Consider the following 19,972-nt stretch of genomic DNA (forward strand, 5'->3'; position numbering starts at 1 on the left):
CTCACAAATATCTCTTAAGTTGTGGACCAAGGCAAATAATTGAATCCACAAAGGAGCAGGGAGTGGATTTTCTGTGTTGCTGTCAGTGAACATTTAGAGCCAGGGAACAGATAGTTTTGAGAGGTGAGAGGGATTTCCTTGTCTTAGTACTTCAAAGTTATTGACACCACATTCGTGACCATTTGCATAGGCAGAAATGTCCCAGAATCTTGGCTGGATGAATGTGTCAGAACTGTTGCGCTTGGAGTGAAAGAAGTATTGTGCATGCCACAGAAGAGCCTTGATTCTGTTGTAATGAATTAAGCTTTGACTGGACCTAATGGAACCACCACATGCCTGAAATTCTGATCATGAGGAGAGTTCCAGCTCACAGCAGGATCCCTTGTAAAATATTTGAGCTGCAGGCAAGGTTCCCAGGTATCCCTGTGTCATGGGAAAGGAATCCAGGTTTGCTGTGATTATCACCTGTGCAGGACAGAGAGATAAGGAAGAAAAAGGCAATTAAAGCTGCATTGCATTTTCTCTGTACTTCCTAAAAGAGCAATGTTTAATTTGGCATGTTGGTTGCTATCCTGCTTGATGGGTGCTCTGTATTGTCTGGAATTAGCATGAGCTTAGCCAGTCGAGCAAATTTTCCTCTCACATGCACTCAATAGGTGTGTGATGGAGAGCAGAATTTGGCCCAGTGTGCATAATTTATTGGTGGGCGATTTGATTGGGCCAGGACAGTCAGGAGAATTCCTTAGGCATGCTTGCCTGGTGTCTAGAGTAAACAGGGAATCAAAGGGATAAAGATGTTTTCAGGAGGAAAAAAATGTCAGTATGAGTCAAAATATCTGCAACTAAGTGCAAGATTTAAGACACTGTGTCCCATTAAAGATCAGGAAATGCCACTGAAAGGTGCTTACAAATTCAGACTAAGCACATCAAGAATGCAGGTTGTTGTTTCTTTAATTCCCATTGGATCAACAACTAAATTAATCCTATGCACTTGCAGCATCCTGAAGAAAGCCAGAGGAGACACCAGAACCTCCATGAAACGAGCAGGAGGAAAATTTGAAGTTTAACTCTAGGCAGTATTGTTATAATTACTACATGTTGTGTTATGATTAATGAGGTAGATTCCTTTGGGAGAGGGAGCTTCCGGAACAACAGGCTGCCAAATGATGCTGAGCTATTTCCTTGAGTGAACCTTGTGGAAATAAGATGCTTATGTATGACTAAATATCAGCCCAGATTGGGAATAATGTGATGGCTAAATAAACAGCTAATTTAAGCACCGTGGCAAATTACCAGTTGGTTTCATTCTGTGAACTTCCAGCTGATGGTTCTGTATGAGACAACTGTACATTTTTCTCTCTATTTGTAAATGTAATATTGTGGCAAGGCATTAGTCATGAAGACACCCACTTGCTAGCACTGTATTTCCAGTTCTGTTTTCAGATGTTGGGTTGGTTTCAGGCCACATCTGTGGCTGGTGCAAATCAACATCACTCTCTTGACTTCAAGGGGTCTAAGTTGATTTACAGTGGCTGAGGGGCTTGCCTCCATGTAGTCTACTCACATTTTTCAAATTAACCTTAAGCACCCACTTCTGACATGCTCTTGACAGGCTGCTCAAAAGAGATGTTTTCAGTCTCCCCAGATTAATCACCCTAACTTTAAACTAGGTGGAGCTGGTGGAAGTATCTTTTGTTATGTGTCTATACAGAGCCTAGCACAAGGGCATCCTGATGCTTGATTGGGTCCCCAGGTGCTACTGTACTACAAATAACTGCAAGTGATATCCCATTACATATGTATATTTCCTAAATTGACAGATTTGTTTTCTGATTTGAGGTCAGTTCATCCACGTGACCCTTTCCAAATGGATCTAGGAAAAGTTCATTTTCATAATGACATAATCGTTACTCTATAGCATCATGTCCCAGCAATGCTCTCCCATAATCTCTTTTGTCGGGGATTCCAAATCAGCAATATAAATGCATTTCGGGATGACATTCATTAAACAAGGTCTCAATAATGGAGACACATTTTTTTAAAATCAGTTCCTGTTTTCAGCATAAAAGAATTGGGTGTTTACGAGTTTATGATGATTTGAGCCTCTTAAAGGAGACTATTCTCATCCCTTGATATGGCTACACCAGTTTGGCGAGTGCACTGTGTAGAATCGCTCTAAATAGTTTAGATCTAAACCATTAAAACTGAGGAGGATTACACTTTACCGTTTCAGGCTTGAGCTCCCCCCGTCTTATCCACCTACCTTGCTTGAGGTCCAGTTTCTGCCTCCTGTAACTTACAAGCAAGTAAGACATCATGGTAATGGTTGAGTAGAGTGTCCCTGTGCCGAAGAATGCACATATATTTTTAAATGCCAAAGTCAGGAGGTTTGCAAATGAGCTGATTTCCCAGTGCAGTAAGTTTCTCAACAGTTTATGATGTGTCTATCCAGTGCCTAGTATGGTGTTCAGTGATCATTCAGTGCTTAATGTGCTTGCAAGAGCTCTGCTTTATTCTGTGTCTGGTTCCAGCTTGCTGTGCATGACCACAAGAGCTTCATAGCACCTGGCCCAAACACTTTGTCTGGGAAGCTCATCCCTTAATGATGCTGTTTCTGGTACCATACTTAGTACAATTGGGCCCTGATCCTGACTGGGGCCTGGACACATTCCTGCAAATAGCATAATAAAACTGCAGGCATCCAACGAGTGGGTTTTAGCCCATGAAAGCTTATGCTCAAATAAAGGTGTTAGATGCCACAAGTATTCCTGTTCTTTTACAAATAACTCATTGAGGAGTTGTTGTACATGGAATTTGACCTCTACTTTGCATTACACTTGATCTTCCTGCAGAAATCTCACTGGGAATTTAGCAAACGAAGTGAGGGCGGCACGTGGCATTTAGCTTCCATGCATGTCAGATGAACTGACCTAATAGATCAGGAACCAATCTAGCCTGTTGAGTTAATTATTTCTCTGCTAAGAATGCTCACGACATGCAGCAGTTGCTCCCAAGGCATTTGGGCCCAGATTCTCAAGGATATTTAGGCACCTAACTGATTGATTTCAATGGGAGTTAGGCACCTAAATATGTTTGTACATCTGGGCCTTGGTAATTAAGAAATAATGGCAAAACTCTTATTGGAAGCCTTGCTGATCATCATGGCTGAAATTTATCCATAGCATGATGGCTCCTGCAGAAAAACCTCAGCACCATCTTTGCAGCGCACTAGGGCTGCAAGTGGACTGGCCACACACGAGGGCCTCTATATAGAGAGTTGATGGGGGAGCCGCGGCTGTCAATCCTCCACCGTGAGGCCAGGAGGTAAATCGAAATAAGATTCATCGGCTTCAGCTACGCTATTCCCGTAGCTGAAGTTGTGTATCTTACATCGACACCCGCTCCCCCAGTGTAGACCAGGCCTAGGTACCATTACAATGGTGGCTATGTGACCTTCCCACTACCATGCAGGAGATCCACGTGTGACTGCTGGCTCCTGGAACTTGCTTACCAGGAGCTGTTAAGAAGCACTCTGGGGAAGAAGGCATGGAGTGATTTAATCTGCAGTAACTTCCCCAGCTGTTTGAGGAGTGGCACAAGTGAAGTTCTGTCTAGTTCCCATTGGTGAAGAGAATCATGGCCACAAAGCAAGATTTTTAGATTGGAGGATGGCTGTGAAGCAAAAGAAAAGAAGGGATCCTCAAGGTCCTGACAAGGATAAAGAGGACTGGGGAATTTAAAATAATTCTAACATCTGGCAACCAAACTCAAGTTCAGCAGTTAAGATTCACATCCCTGACAAACCCTTCTATCTAAGAGGCTCAGCCCTTTTGTTAACAAAATATTTATTGTTCCAGAGCATTTTATTTCATTTTTTCATTTATTTCACGGGAGTTAAAAGATGTGTCTTTATTGTTTCTCTCCCCCCCACCTGGCATAGCTCTCCAATGTTGCCAGGTTTGAGATTTGGATGTTAGAAAACTGTATAAAAATAGTTCTTGTCCAGAAATCAAAAGTGAGTATCAACCCTTGGGTCAGAGGTAAATGAAAATGGGATGAAAAAAATAGGCAAGCATTTTAGAATCCCCTCCCCCAAAACACCATCAAAATATGGATTGTCAGATTTGCTTGTGAACAAAGGGTTTAAAAGGCCAACACAATTGCTAAGGGAAGTGATGAAAGACCAGTGCCTTGAGTCATTAACACTAGTCTAGATAAGGAATCAAGAACTACATTTAGGGTTTCTAATTTGGTGTTGGTTTTTTTCTCCTGATTTTTTTGTTATTTATGGCTAGTTTCTAATTATGTGCAAAGTAATGTTTCCCTTGTACTAAATCAGGGGTTCTCAAATTGGGGGTCAGGACCCCTCAGGGGGTTCTGAGGTTATTACATGGGGGGTTGAGAGCTGTCAGCCTCCAGCCCAAACCCCACTTTTCCTCCAGCATTTATAATGGTGTTAAATATATACAAATATGTTTTTAATTTATGAGGGGAGGTCACACTCAGAGGCTTGCTGTGTGAAAGGGGTCACCAATACAAAAGTTTGAGAACAACTGTACTAAATGTTTAATGTCTCAGTTCCCCTATGGATAAGCTTGCAGGGAGTATGAGAGGGTTTTGGGGGGGAGGGAGGGGAGTGTTTCTAGTGCCTTTTGTGAACAAATTTCAAGGCTGCCAAAAATGATGTGGGTGCTTTCAGTGTATACAGTATTTTTTTTTTAAGGACTGATTTTCACTATAACTCCCAATACACCAAAGGGAAGGACTAGCCCTGCACTTGCCCCTGGGGAGGGGAACCTATGATTTGACTTTCCAGCTGTTCCTCAGCTTTGAAATGAGAAGTGGGGGAGTGGGAAGGGAGGAGCCAGGATCCATGCCGCCCCTCCGGGCTTAGCAAAGTTTCGGGGGAAGTTAGAGAAACCCCTGCCCGTCCCCTGCGCTGAACCGGCTGCTCCTGCAAGCAGCATCTTTTGTTTGCGGCTGGATGCACACCCCCGTGACGTCAGCCAAGAGCCTGGACCAATCAGAGCAGCAAAGGGGTGTCCCGGTGGGGATCCTCCCCCCCCCCGTAGTTAGCCCTGCTGGGGGGTCCCCGGAGCAGGGGCCTATATAAACCCCCTGGAGCCAGCCATCTGCTGCTCCCTCGCAGGCTGCAGGCGGAGGAAGAGCCAGGCAGGAGCGCAACGGGATCAGCCCCACCGGGAGCAGCCAGGTCCTCGTCCCCGAGCGGCGCCCCATGAAAGTTCTTCGCCTTGGGCTTGCAGCGTGAGGAGCCACAAGCCCGCGCCTCTCCCTAGTGCCATTTTTTTCTCTCGCCAGCCTTTGACCATGCCCAGCAGCCTGGGGTGGCTGCAGCTGCTGCTGCTGGTTGCCTTGTGCCTGGGGACAGGGGTGCAAAGCTCGCAACCCAAGACGGGCAAAACCAAGAGGCAAAGTCAACAGATAGTCCAGCCGCAGGTTCCAGGCAGCCCGAACAAACGTGAGTATCTGGGGGCACAGATCCACCGCAAAGGTGGGGGGGCAGGGACACTGTCACAGACGTTGGGGAGGCTGGGAGCGGGTCCAGGAGTGGACTTCAGAAACCCAGCCAAAATCTCCCTCCGCAGGCTGCAGCCCTGGGTGTGTAGGTGCTTTTTGTGCATAGCGAATTCTGTGATAAATGGGGGTCCAAAGTGATCCCAGTTGTTCCAGCAGCTGGGTCAGATTTTAGCTCCACGCTGCAACAAACACCGCCTAGAGAAAGCGAGGGGCTTGCGGGCGATACACTGAGTGGTTTGGGGAAAGTTTTCTGTTTGCCTTTGAATGTTTGTGAGTTACACTATACACCACGGTTCCAGCCCAAGCGGGGTAAATTCTGCCACCCTTCCTTATGCAGTTGATTCTGAGTAGCCCCAGTGGTGCTACTCGAGTAAGAATAGCATAATCTGTCCCTGTGTTTTTTGTCATTAAGGCAGAAGTATAGTGTCATGGGATCTGGTTTAGTTGATGAAGTGTAGATGCCAAACTTTTATTTGAACTAAACAGCTGCTATTTTCATGTTTCAGTTCTGGGTAGGTGGTTTTCATTAGAGCCCTTAGTTAAGAAAACAATAATTTTATTATTACATGTAATTAAAAATAACCTTAAACACAAAAACACTCTTTCTGCAAACACAATTTGGGAGACGTTTGCTGGAACAATTGCAGTTGTCACCCTTGAAAGCGTCTGGGGAACATGAGGCTGCATCAGGGAAAAATTTCCTGGCACTGAGATCTATCAGGCTGTGAAATGATCTCTCAAGGGATGTGGTGGAAGCCCTGCTGCTTGGCACACTTAGAACTGACCTGGACAAAATACTTGTAAATGTAAACTTGGGAAACAATCCTACAGTGGCTGGAACCTATCCAAAGCCCACTGAAGTCAGTAGCAGTCTTTCCATTGAATTGAATGGAGCTTTGGATCAGGCCCTAGATGAGATTCTGAGTCTGTTAACTCTTTGTTTCAAAGTCTCTCTAAACTCCTGTGCATGTACTGCAGTATTTAATGTGGTGTAGACTGACATTCAGGTGCCTGATCTCACTTTCTCTGTGTGTCCCAAAATCCCATTGTGTCAGTGGGAGTTTTGCATGTGCAAAGAATGCAGGATCAGGACCTAATGGATAGTCCACATGATTTAACTCTCCTTTTTGACTTTTGTTGGGAGCTCTGTGGTTGAAGGAGGCTAATGTAACCCGAAACTTCTGTTTCTTTTTCAGAGGGCTGTTATGATAATGGGAGATATTATCAAATAAACCAACAATGGGAACGCATATATCTGGGGAACATGCTCATCTGTACCTGCTATGGGGGAAGCAGAGGCTTTAATTGTGAAAGCAAGCCTGAAGGTAAGTTGGTGGGAGTCATGATGAATGAAAAATGGGTTGTGAGGCCAATTAAAATAAGCATTAAAAAAATTGTAGACCACAGATCAGATTCTCAGTTCATGTTAATAGGCGTGAAAGTCAATAATGGATTTATGCTCATTTACACTGAGGATCTGGCCTGAGATTTTAAGAGGTAGTCTTCATTAGACATGGGCCTGCAATCGGAACCCTGGGCCAGATAACACTCAATCTGAACTTTGGATCTGGATCTGAATCTGAACTTTGCAGTCAGCCTCAACTCTATAATGATCTGACCTGGCCCTAGATTTGAAATCCCTAACGATTGCAGAGTACACAACAGATCTGGAGCCAGACTTTTCAGCTCTGACTTCTCTAAACTTTTTATTTGATTATATGGTCTGTAACTGTTAATATGCATTTCATAGCCTCATGTTGTTAAACCATTTTTAAAAACATTTTAAAAGTTGACTTTCATTTGCAACTTGTTTCATAGTCCTTCTAACTTGCATATGAACGTCCCATAGTTGGGTGTAAGGTTGGAGTAATTATTCTTATACCAATTTATGATTATTTTGATCTCAACTATCTAAGTGTCATAGGGAGACATGGAATAAATTTGGATAAAATTGAGGTTTTGGACAATGGGGATTTTTAAATGTAACAGATATTGAGGGATGTGACCCTGTTTGGGGTAACAGGGACATTTGGATAATCAAACTGCACTTTATTTACTGGGCTGTATTCACTGGCTTGCTCTGGCTGTGTTGGACTGCTCTGGTGATGCAAAGCAGCCATAAACCTATCTTAACTGATGAGATGGTTTATGGCTGTCTTTTGTTGCTGGTGCAGCACAAATCAGCTGATTTGCAGCTAGGTAGGGGGCCTTGTGTGAGCCCTCAGTGCTTACATGAATTCCACTCTGCCGACTTGCATGCTTCCACACTAATATGTGGCTATTCTCTTCAGAGAAAACTAAACACATCTGAATTTTTCTGCACAAGGAAAAACAGTGGTGAAGGAGGGAGGGGAATAGGAATGTATGTGGTTTGTGTTTTTGCAGTTTGAATTCTACAGCCTGCACCTTAATTCATCCTCACATGGACTTTATTTTCCCCTCAGCTGAAGAAACTTGCTTTGACAAATACACTGGATCTACCTATCGGGTAGGGGAGACTTATGAGCGCCCCAAAGACTCCATGATCTGGGATTGTACCTGCATCGGGGCTGGACGTGGGCGAATTAGCTGCACCATTGCAAGTATGTAACAAAGATATTGAGTGAGCCATTGCTCTTCAGTGTTGCGCATTTTCCAGAGAGGTTGACCTGACAACCCCAAGTGCAGTGCGGATTTGCTTATTACTTAGGAGTATGCGGTCTGATGCAAAGCCCACTGAAGTCAATTGAAGGCTTTCCATTGAAAAAGCTCATCCTCTTCCCATGAGTGGTCCCATGGAAGTCAATGGAATTATTTGTGTGAGCAAGGCTGGCAGGATTGGGCCTTTATGAGCAAATGTTCCGATCTAAGACATGTTAAAAATAGTGTAATAAGTGTGTTAGTGCTCTCTTAATAGGACCAGTATAAAATATTTCAACTGCTGCATGCTTGTTACAGCTATAAGAGATGCATTGGATCTTGATGGCAACTCTAGTGGAACGGTGTTTACTCACTGCAGAGAACGAAGGCCAAGTCCTCAACTGGTGAAAACCAGTGTAGCTTCAGTGACATCAATAGATTTGTGCTGATTTACACCAGCTGAGGATCTGTCCCTTAACGTGGCCTCTGTAGTGACACCCACTCTGAGGGTACATCCACACTACCCGCCAGATTGGGGATCAATTTATCGTGCCTCGTCTAGACACGATAAATCGATCCCTGAACGCGCTCCCCATCGACTCTGGAACTCCACCAGGGCAAGAGACGGAAGTGGAGTCCATGGGGGAGCTGTGGCCTTTGATCCCACGCCCTGAGGATGGGAGGTAAGTCGATCTAAGATACCTCAACTTCAGCTACGCTATTCTCGTAGCTGACGTTGTATATCTTAGATCGATTTCCCCGCTCCCCCCAGTGTAGACCAGGCCTTAGAGTCTATGTGCTGGAGATTTGGCGGGCCAGGTTGTGATCTCTCAGACCATTCCCAACATGCTTCTTATCCATTCTGCTTCTCCTATCTTGGCTTCCTCACCATCCCGTCCCCTCTGTTCTCTTCTCACCCTTTTCATTTTGTTGCCTCTATCAGGAGCGCCTTTCCTTTGCGTTGTTGGGTCACTCTTTAAGTCACCTGCTAACCACTTCTCTTTAGCTCCTGATTTAGACTCTGTCTACAAAACAGTTTCCGCTACTGCAGATGAAGAGCACTCGGTACATTTGGGCTTAGATTTCCCAGTCCCTATGCTGTCTTTGAGAAGCACAGCTTTATTGGATCTTTAACACAACAGCTGGTTTGGTTTGATTTGCAATTTATTTGCAACATGCAGCGCTACATATTTCCCACAGGACACCAGACATGAGCTCTCAGTATTCGATGGAAGGAAATCCTGCAAAGGCCGAGGGGCTAGTTCTGCCCTGCATTCAGTGGAGTTGCATTGGGCATGGCTGAGTTTGGCCCAGAATCAGAAATGGGAGATTTCTGGTTCAAGATGTTAAATTATTGTTAAGCTCTGGCTTCCCTTTCCTCATCATGGATTTGATCCAAAGCCCACTGAAGGCAGTGGAAAGAGTCCCCTGATTGCAGTTGGCTTTGAATCAGTTGTCATATCACTGCTACTGCTCAGATTGTTTGGTCATTTTAGGAATTAGACCAAGGTCATGCTCCTCAATCTTGATCAGTGCTATGATCCTTATCCATTCAGACTCAGCCCTTGCAATACTCCACTTGCTGTTCTTTCGGCAAATGGAACTGTGCTAACTGGTGGATCCAAAATGTATTTATTACAAATCCATCTGATCAAAACACTGCCATGCAGGTCTTTGAATCGGCCTATAGTATGTCAGCGCATTGAATTTTAGATTTAGTTGGATTAATATCATAATATCAACTATAAGGTCCGTCCTCTTCAGATCTCTTTGTTCTGTAAATTCTGGCTAGTGCTCTTGGGTCTCCTGGTTCTAGGCAATTCAACAGGCCTAAGTCGAGCTAGTTGAAAAACCAGTTTCTTTAAAAGTTGTGAACAACAATTTTATTTGAAAATTTTAAACTTTTGTGGGAATATCTAAATGAAATAAAAGTTTGTTTTGATTTGGCTCCAAAGTTTTCATTTCAATTAAACTCGAAGAGAAAGTTTTGGTTTGGTTTTTAAAAACTGAAATAGAACAAAAAATTGTAAACTTAAACAAAATGAAAAATGCAATTGAAATTGAAAAAAAATTGAATTTCTTTTCTGTAGCAGTTTCCCACCACAAAGCCTAATGAATTCATTAAAAAAAGATGTTTTTCTGAAGGGAAAAAAAAAAATCTGATGAAACACCAAAGTCTCACCTGAGTGCTGTGGGTGACTGAGGAACTTCAGAAAGTGTTAATAACTCTTCTGTTTGGAACTCTTTCTTTGACATTCAAGGAAGCGCCTCCCTTTGACAATAATTGTCAGCCAGCTGGAATGAGGGTGGTCTAGCTTAGTGGGTAGAGCAGAGATCGGACCCCAAGGACTGGGATTGGAGCTAGAGTCAGCAGCTAGAGCCAAGGGTCAAACTGGAGGGCGGGAACCAGATACCAGAGCTGAGTGTCAAGTGAGAGTCAGTAGTCAAGAGCCAAGGGCCAGGTCAAACCAGACAGCAGGAATTGGAGCAAGTAGGGTAGAAGGCAAGGAGGGGTTCAAGGCAGATAAGGCAGGTGTAGGGACAGTGGTGGGCATGCACATCAAACAGCCAGTAAATTGCTGCTGCTGGTTTAAGAGCTGGCCTGCTGGTGCCTGCAGCCAATCAGGAGGCATGGCCAATCAGGCAGCCTGCTGCAGGCCAGCTGTACTGATGAGGCTGCCTGGAGATTAGCTCTGCTGCAGGCCCTGATTTCCTGACAATAACTCTTTTCCTCTTAGCATTTATCTTTGCTAAAAGTTCATCTCACATTGACGTGGGATGCCTGAAGAGGATGCTGTTTAAACGACAAGGGATTGGATTGTTCGCTATTCTACAGTGAATATACACAGGCCTAATTCTCAACTAGGTGATGTCTAAACCATTTTCTGTTTGCCACAGATCGGTGCCATGAAGGGGGTCAGTCCTATAAGATTGGCGATACCTGGCGCAGACCACACGAGACGGGTGGCTACATGTTAGAATGTGTGTGTCTGGGCAACGGGAAGGGGGAATGGACCTGCAAGCCTCTAGGTATGTAGTGGTTTTGGCACATTTCTTTGAGAGATCGGGCCTCAGAACTATTTAACAGATGTCATTAAAGAATCCTATATTAAAACAAAGGATGCTAATTTGAACTGATTCAGGCCTTTAGCCTGCTCTAACTTAGCCTGGTGCAGTGGCAGTGTCTACAACTTTTTTTCCTGGCAGCCTCTTCCCATCTACCAATATGGGAAGGCAAAGGTGGTCATGACCCCCTGACACCTGTTTGTGACTCCCAGGGGGTTGCCATCCCCAGGATGAGAGCCCCTGACTTTTAGAAATATTTAAAACAAATGAGAACCTATCTTTCTCCATTCCCACAGCTGAGAGATGCTACGATAACACTGCCGGGACATCCTATGTTGTCGGCGAGACCTGGGAGAAGCCCTACCAAGGCTGGATGATGGTGGACTGCACTTGCTTAGGCGAAGGCAATGGACATATCACCTGTACCTCCAGGAGTACGTATCGATTTCTCTTGCCAACATACTAACGCTATGCAGAGTGTCAGGTGCACTTCATTCTGCTGAAGCTCAGGTTCTAAAATGATGCCTTTTCTTATCCTTTCTTTGGGCCCAGAATGCACAAGCTAAGGCACTTAAAGTAAGACAGAGAAAAAGGAAGACAACTTCAAGTGTGTGGTGTGCTTGATATTACATAGAGAAGTAGGTGGCGTATTAGATTTCATCAAAACAAATTGTATCTGGTGACCAGATCAAACTGTAACGTAAGAATGGGTCACAAGCAAAAATTTGCAAATGGCATTTGCCATATCCTGTTCTGGAATCCCATACCCCCTTGTGGATACATTGTGGAGTTAGCTTTCTGTGCAGGTGATAAGTTGTTATGATGTTGGGTCCATGCTGTGCTTTATACAGCCGTTTTTTAGGAAATATTCCTGTAGGCTAAATGGCTCTAGCGGGTCAAATTATGCACTCATTTACACTCCACATATCCTGCAGGAAATCCATGGAATTGTGCAGAGTTACAGACCTTACACAGTTTGGCCCAGAATTGCCCCCATGGAGAGAGAAGGTGCTTTTAAAGGGAAATTGTCCCCTGGTTTATCTTTCTTGACATTCTGGTATTATTAACAAACCCAGAAATTCCTGCAGAGCTCTAAAAATGCACTTTTCCATTCCAACTTTGTACCAGTGCAACTACGTTGTTGCAAAATATCCCAATGGATTGGTCTATAAAATGTAGATGGGGCCTTTACAAGTGACTTCTGCTTATTACCTTCTCTTCTAGTATGACTGTACTATAAAACAAGCTCCATTGTACAGCTATGACAATTTGTACTAGCTGTACATCTGCCCCAAGGTAATTTGACCTGGTCTCTTGTACCTTTGTTATGCGGGTTTTGAGATCTTTCTCTGTAGCCTTTAAATGGTCTCATGCCCAGTTGCCTTGAGATATAAAGCTAATAACTTTTTGCTAATATAAACAATAGAAATGTAAAGAACTAAAACTCAGAGGTTTGGGATTAAATTCGAAGTTCTGGAGAGAGGTAGTCAAGAAATAAGCTATGAAGCAAAACCAGCCGTGACCATTTGAACTCTGTTTGAAAACACGGGGAGGGGGAATAATTAACTGTCAAATGGGAAAGAACAAAGCAGAAAGAGAACATGTTATGTGCAAGCTTTAAAGTTACTATAGTCAATACAAACAATTAGGCAGTGTCTTTCATCTCACCGTTCTGGAGTCTACTGGTGGACCTTATAGGAAATTGCAGCCTATTCATTTTTTTTCCAATATTGGGTTTTGCTTCCAGAATGTAATCACATAGATAAATACATTGTCTAAGTATAAAATGATAGTTGTGGCCCACATAGTAGTGTAAGTACTGATGTGTGGATAAAATATAAGTATTATGGCCAAGATTTTCCAAAGTAACTAGTGATTTGGGTGCCTACATTCTTGGGTGCCCATCCTGAGACACCTGATCTTCTGAGGGCAAGTGTCCACATTTTCATATACATATAAGTACATTATCAGCCCTGTAGCCACTTACCACTTTCCTGGTATAGAACACAGCCCTGAGTCATTTTATCTACTGTGGTTTGTTAATGTGTTTGCCACATGTTAGTTTTTGATGCAAGGTACCCTAGCTCAATGGCAATCTGAAGTGATGCGTACCTTATTCCACAGTTGTTCATAGAGTAGATGAAAGCGTTTTTGACCCATGATTAAATGTGAGTCATTGTATCAAGTTGCTGTTGCATGTGAGGGTAAAATGCTGTAATGGAAGAAGAATGAGTTAATCCATGTGGCTCTGTGTGCAGATAGAAGTAGTTTATTATGCTATCATTTGAATTTATTTGCTCAGTTCATCATGGGTGGTAGATTATTTAAAGACAGTATTCCCAGACACACATGTGAAACTTCCATTAACTATAATGGCAGTTGCTTGCATATTTCTGAGTGAAGAATTTGACCCAAAGCTATTGCCTATCAAACAGGATTTAGTTCCTTCCGTGTGAAATAGGCCCATGAGGTCCAACTGGGTCCTGTCTACGGCATGCAATGACCATGCTAAGAAACTGTTTCGAATTAAACAACATTAAAACTGGTTTCAGCTTAGCAGGGTTTTCCGCGCAATATGGACAAGGAACAAGGTGCTTAAAATGGTTTTGAAAACTATTAGCAAGAGTGGGCAGTAATCCAGGAGTTGGTTTCACATTCTGCCTTGTCCACACTGGGAGCAAAAAGGTGCTATCTGAAAGAATGTTTAAAATCACTGGGTGAAATCCTTTACCGCTGAAATCAATGGGATTTTACCATTGACTTCCCTGGGACCAGGATTTCATCCAATGCTTTAGAATGGCTTCCCAGCATGTGCCTTTCTGCAATAGAGTCAGGGCTTGAAAGCGTGTGGATACCCTGGTAGGGGTGATGGAGCTTTATAGTGGAAGATGAACTGTACTGTAGAAGTTTAGTCATGGAATATCAACAAAGGACCCAGTATCTTTGCTTTTGTGATGGGCATGCTGCTAAATATAGGAAAAACTAAGCCTTGCTTCCTTTGTTATAAATGTTTCCTTTCCTCTGCAGATAGGTGCAATGATCAGGACACCAAGACTTCGTACAGAATTGGAGATACCTGGAGCAAGAAGGATAACCGAGGAAACCTGCTTCAGTGCATCTGCACTGGTAACGGCAGAGGCGAGTGGAAATGTGAAAGGCATTCAGCTGTGCAAACTCCTGGCATTGGTAAGTGGTAAATCTTATTGGTAAGTGGAGGCATACAAGTCATACACAAAAGATTTTGTGCTGAATCACACGACACTGATTTAGGGAAAAATCTTGTCAAAGTTAACAGGAGTTTTGTGAGAGGAAGATCTGCAATATTTAAGGTCAAAAATTGACGGGAGACTAAACATTGTCATCTTTTGTGCATGGGCAAATGACTGAATTAATTTACACACAGTTTGCATGCACAAAAGAGGTTTGCACATGTAGATTAGAACATGTGCATGTTCAAAGGTGCCAAAAATAGCATGCACAGATTTATGGACCTATATATATATATAGGTTATCTCTTGAAAATGTGGCACTTCGGGTTGATATTTTTTAAATAGAATATCAGGGTTGGAAGGAACCTCGGAAGGTCATCTAGTCTAACCCCCTGCTAAAGCAGGGCCAATCCCCAACTAAATCCCAAATGGCCCCCTCAAGGATTGAGCTCATAACCCTGGGTTTAGCAGGCCAATGTTCAAAGCACTGAGCTATAGACTTACTACAGGGTGACTTATTTTAAATGTCCTGAATTTAAACTTGAATGTCTTGTAGCTGTCAGAAGTTGAACTATTCTTCTGGCAAGATAAACACATCCACTTATGCTCAAGCTTTAATATGTAGAAATGTCAAAAAGGCACTTGTGTATTAAATAAATTGTTTTTTGTATATCAGATCCTTTGTGATTTTTGGTATGTGTTTATTTAGTTTCATGGTATTCAGTGTCCTCTGTCCTAGGTTTATAGCAAAATATTCAGCTTCTAAAGCCTTTCTTAATATAGGTTCTTTGTCCTTTTAATGACCTAGTTCTGTTTTTAATGTGTAAATCTAGCTTTTCCCCTGGGGTGGGTATACTAGGTTTTGTGTTAATAATTTCCTACTCTTGTTATCACCAGTTCCACTCCGTGGTGGGAATGATAGTATAGACAGACCCCAGGAAACCTCTAGCACTTAAAGAGCAGAGCTCTGAGCAGGTCTAAACCACACTGTGCTTTTAAAACTCCAGTGAATGTCAAAGCCTTGCCTATACTTTTGCTCCCATATTGGCTGTTGCAGGCAGAGCTAAACTGGTGGTAGGATAAGTGGGAAATTTTAGCCAAAGTTTCCAAGTGCAGAAGAGGCCTCTGAGTCTCTTCCCATCTTACTCTTAACTAAAGCTGGTTGAAAATTTTCCTTTGAGAATATTTTTTGTTGGAAAATGGCGTTTTCCCAAAATAGACGTTTCATGAAAAAACTGGTTCCTTTTGAGATTTTTCAGTTTTTTGATGGAAAAACTGGGGAAGAGAAACCAATCCACCCAGTTTTTCAGTTTGGGTTTTTTTCCTCCTTCTTTCCTTTCTTCATTGGTTTCAGTTTTTGATTTCAGTTTGTCATTCAGAACAGCAAAACATTTTCATAGGAAACTTTAATTTTTTTTTTTTTACAATTTTGTGGGTTTTTTCCTCCCAGAATTTCCTGTGGAAAAACAACTTGCATTTTTTGATCTGCTCTAGTCACAGTTGTTGGCTGTGCAGTTGCTCTTGTTGAGGAGGATCATTAGTGTGGCAAGAGATTTTTTTTTTAATGTTGAAATTTACTAATTGAAGTGCAAACAAATGTTATGAAAATGGAAAGTGATTAATAAAAATATCTGCAGATAATTATGCCTAAGAAAGTTAAATGTTAACATCATAGCACTTAACCTAGATTTTCTGTTCCTTATTTTTGGATTTAAAGCCTTCTGTTTATTCCCTCCTTTCTAACATTTTCTGCCTTAGGATCTGGATCCTCAGCCTTCACAGATGTACGAACTGCACTTTACCAGCCCCAACCTCAGCCTCAGCCGCAGCCATATGGTCACTGTGTTACTGACAGTGGGGTGGTGTACTCTCTTGGGATGCAGTGGCTCAAGACACAGGGCAGCCAACAGATGCTTTGTACTTGCCTGGGCAATGGTGTCAGCTGCCAGGAGACAAGTATGAGCTTTTCTTTTAATGCTCACACCTAGACAAATCAAGGCCCCAGTGCAGCAAAGTGCTGAGCCAGAGCGTAGCTTTAACTGTGTGAGTAGTCCCAGGAAGTCAGTGTTTCAGTGCTTTGCGGGATTGGGACCAACATGCAAAAGGATCTTAACTACATAATTGATCCTGATACAAAGCCCACTGAAGTAATTGGAAAGAGTCACATTGACTTCAAGTATCAGAGGGGTAGCCGTGTTAGTCTGGATCTGTAAAAGCAGCAAAGAATTCTGTGGCACCTTATAGACTAACAGACGTTTTGGAGCATGAGCTTTCGTGGGTGAATACCCACTTCGTCAGATGCAATCTGACGAAGAGGGTATTCACCCACGAAAGCTCATACTCCAAAACATCTGTTAGTCTATAAGGTGACACTGTCTTCAGTGCATCAGGCACTAAGAGAATTTCAGCTGCTGTTTTCACTTGTAGTGAAGCCCAGTTTCTAAAGATATAAGGATGCACTCTCCTAGGTCAACACTCATAATGAGTCTGAATGTTCATGGCTCCTATGGGCATTGAGGGGAGAGAACCCTGTGGGAGTTTTTGTCCCTCACTAGAAAGTAGGATCCTGGGGAATGTATAAGAAGGGTGCTCTGAAGAGCAGGCAAAATGAGGAACAGCACGGGGCTTGGAGAAGGCAAAGGAAAGAATCAGAATTTCTTCCTGGTTTTGGTTATTTGGGGCCTGGTTCTTTAGGGCAGAAGTAACACCCATTTTGTTACATACATACGGCAGTGGGAGAATAAAGCCATGGGATGCAGAATTAGCAACTTTATTCAAACTAAGTTGCAGCAGTGTGTTTTTGGGGAAGGATGTAGCTTGAATGAGGATGTTACAGGGCTAGATCCTCAGCTGGTATAAAATCGTGGCCTGGGACAATTGAAGTCAGCTGAGGATCTGGTCCAGAGAAGCTAGAGTTACTTTAGGGCACAAAGAACTGGAGTGGGGACATTGAGACATAATGTAATGTTGTGCTTTGCTTGGTTTAAAGCTGTGACCCAAACCTATGGTGGCAATTCTAATGGGGAACCTTGTGTTCTGCCATTCACCTATGGTGGGAGGACTTTCTATTCTTGCACCACAGAAGGTCGTTCGGATGGTCACTTCTGGTGCAGCACAACCTCCAACTTCGAACAGGACAACAGATACTCCTTTTGTACTGGACAAAATGGTAAGCTTGTCTAGAGAAATATATTGGGGAAAATTAGGTTGAATTTCCAGTATCTGGGTATGGTGAATATAAATACTGTCTGGGCCAGATTTAGCTGGTCTAAATGGGCACAGCTCCACTGAAGCTGCTGATTTGCACCATCTGAAGATAAGATGAAAATGACAGCTCCGCAGATTACAGTTAGAGCGTGAATAGTTGTTGTGAACATGTTCCCCATTTTCTCTGCATCTTACAAACATTAAACTCCCAACCCTGGGATGTGGAGAAGGTGTTAATTACCCTGGTGAAGTAAGAGTAGCCAGGGAAAAGGAAGAGATGATGGGAGGACATGTCTATCCTTTTGCCCTTGAGGGTTTTCTTTAACTAGCTAGCGAAGGCCTCCTCCTGTAGTGTTGTATGGGAAAGGGCCCAGATCAGCATTTTTATTTAAGAAACTCTGTGTTCTATTGCTCTCCCTACTTGACCTTAAAAATGAAGCTGTTAACCAGAGTATAGCTCACTATCTTTGATCCAAGGGACCTTTAGAACTCTCTTGGCTGGTTCAATTTCAACCAGTCAGACAAGAATCCTGGCCCGTATTAGGCCATGAGGGTAGGACACTGCTCAGAGTCTCATCTGTGCAATCCTCTGATGTCACTCCCTCAATCCTGACTCCCCAGTCAGATTGCCTTATATAGCAGCTATCCTAATCTGCCACTGGGAAGGGGTGCTGTGTATTGGTAGATTTAGTAAAGTGGTAAAATACTACTTCTCAGATCTGTCATTTTTGAGCAGCATTTCACTCACATGGGTTTGTTTGTGTTTTAAATATCTTCTGGTTCCTTCAAGATGAAACTCTAGATCCCTTTCTATCATGTCACATTTGTTCTATTTTAAGAGAATTCATGGAATTCAGCTGCTCTGAATTGCACTGGTGAGAGGTGTGTAAGAGATCCTTATTGCTCCACTATGGGCTGGGGAAATCTCAATACAGGAAGATGCAAGCAAAGACTTCATTCTTCCTGGCTATTTGTACATCATGGAGTTACAACTGTTTCCTAAGGGCTGAGGTTTTATTTAAAGTCCTTGGTCACAGCCCAGCTCTCAGTTAAATCCATCCAGCCCCATTTACTTCTGTGGGGTTGTACAGATATCATAGAACAGAGAGAATATTTGACTCACTGGACCAGCAACCTCATCCTACTCCTGTTTGTTCCTGACAACTCTGTTGGTTGCAAAGAAACTCTAAAGCAGACCTCAGATGATCCTCTCTGCCAGGGGAATCTGTGGGCATTCTGGAGCTGCTGTTACGATTCCAATGCTGATGCCTTCCCTGGTACTGTAGGCCTATGTCGGATTTCCATACTCCTCTATGTTTCCCATGGCCAGGGCCACTCTTTCCACATCTGTGCATGGGGGATGGTGGGTGCTTTCTGATTTTGCAAGTTCCTTGAATGTGGACCAACTTTTCACAAGGTTTACATTTACATGATTAAATTAGTCTCTGTCAGAAAAGAGGGTTAAGAGTACTCTGGTGAGGGGGCACATGTGAACTGAGGGTCCGTGCTACGTTCTGAAACACCTCCTGGATTCTCTGAGGAGAATGCAGGCTCAGATACATCTTTCTTTTATTCCTTCTGCTTTCTGTAGTTCTGGTCCAAACCCGGGGTGGCAACTCCAATGGTGCCTTGTGCCACTTCCCCTTCCTGTACAACAATCGCAATTACACTGATTGTACTTCTGAGGGACGGAAAGACAACATGAAGTGGTGCGGAACCACCCAGAACTACGATGCCGACCAGAAGTTTGGCTTCTGCCCTATGGCTGGTGAGTTATGGATGGTGGTGCTGGATGGGAAGATCTCTGGCTGGGCTCTGTTCAAGACCAGTCATTGAGGTTTCTGTTTAAGACCAGTGGGTCTCAGACTGTGGCCCATGAAATGCAATAGGGATGTGGAGCCCTTCCAGGTGTCCACTGAGCTGCGTCCGTCACTGTGGTGAACTTTCAGTCATTAGTGGCTTCCAGGTAGCTGTAGTCGAATTCAGGTTTCTCCTAGGGCTTCTAAGGGTGTTTTTTGACCAGTGACTTTAGTATTGCAAATAGAAAGTAATTTACTCCGCCCATTTGCCGCAGAGAATTTTGGGCCAGATCTTCAGCCAGTATAAATTGGCATAGCTTCATCAACGTCAGTGGCACTATAGAGGTTTACCGTTATGGATGACCCCATGCTCCTAACATCAGTCTGTTACCGTGGCAATTATGCAGGTCTCAGTTTATGCCAGTCTCAGTGATGTCAAAAGGAGTTGTGTGTGTTTAGATCTAAGGCAATGGAGAACACTAGCACTTCCTGCAAGATCAGACTACAAGGCAGCTATGATAACCCATTTTAAAC

The 19,972-nt window shown here is 43.3% G+C and overlaps 1 protein-coding gene across 4 annotated transcripts in view; it reads left to right on the forward strand.

Annotated features, from left to right (window-relative positions):
- Nucleotides 1–5,120: 5,120 nt before the first annotated feature.
- The window catches only part of FN1 (fibronectin 1), a 64,954-nt gene continuing 50,102 nt past the window's right edge, over nt 5,121–19,972 (forward strand). For 2 of the 4 annotated variants that reach the window (XM_050916069.1, XM_050916070.1), the window contains exons 1-9: nt 5,121–5,479; nt 6,735–6,863; nt 7,983–8,120; nt 11,056–11,187; nt 11,520–11,657; nt 14,251–14,409; nt 16,191–16,388; nt 17,422–17,601; nt 19,231–19,407. In XM_050916069.1, coding sequence (XP_050772026.1) covers nt 5,329–5,479; nt 6,735–6,863; nt 7,983–8,120; nt 11,056–11,187; nt 11,520–11,657; nt 14,251–14,409; nt 16,191–16,388; nt 17,422–17,601; nt 19,231–19,407 — 1,402 coding nt within the window. In that variant the 5' untranslated portion in view covers nt 5,121–5,328. The remainder of the gene's footprint in view (nt 5,480–6,734; nt 6,864–7,982; nt 8,121–11,055; nt 11,188–11,519; nt 11,658–14,250; nt 14,410–16,190; nt 16,389–17,421; nt 17,602–19,230; nt 19,408–19,972) is intronic. The other 2 variants (XM_050916071.1, XM_050916072.1) reach the window with 1 other exon arrangement.

The sequence above is a fragment of the Gopherus flavomarginatus genome, chromosome 10 (assembly GCF_025201925.1).
Source record: "Gopherus flavomarginatus isolate rGopFla2 chromosome 10, rGopFla2.mat.asm, whole genome shotgun sequence".
In the NCBI taxonomy this organism is placed as follows: domain Eukaryota; kingdom Metazoa; phylum Chordata; order Testudines; family Testudinidae; genus Gopherus; species Gopherus flavomarginatus.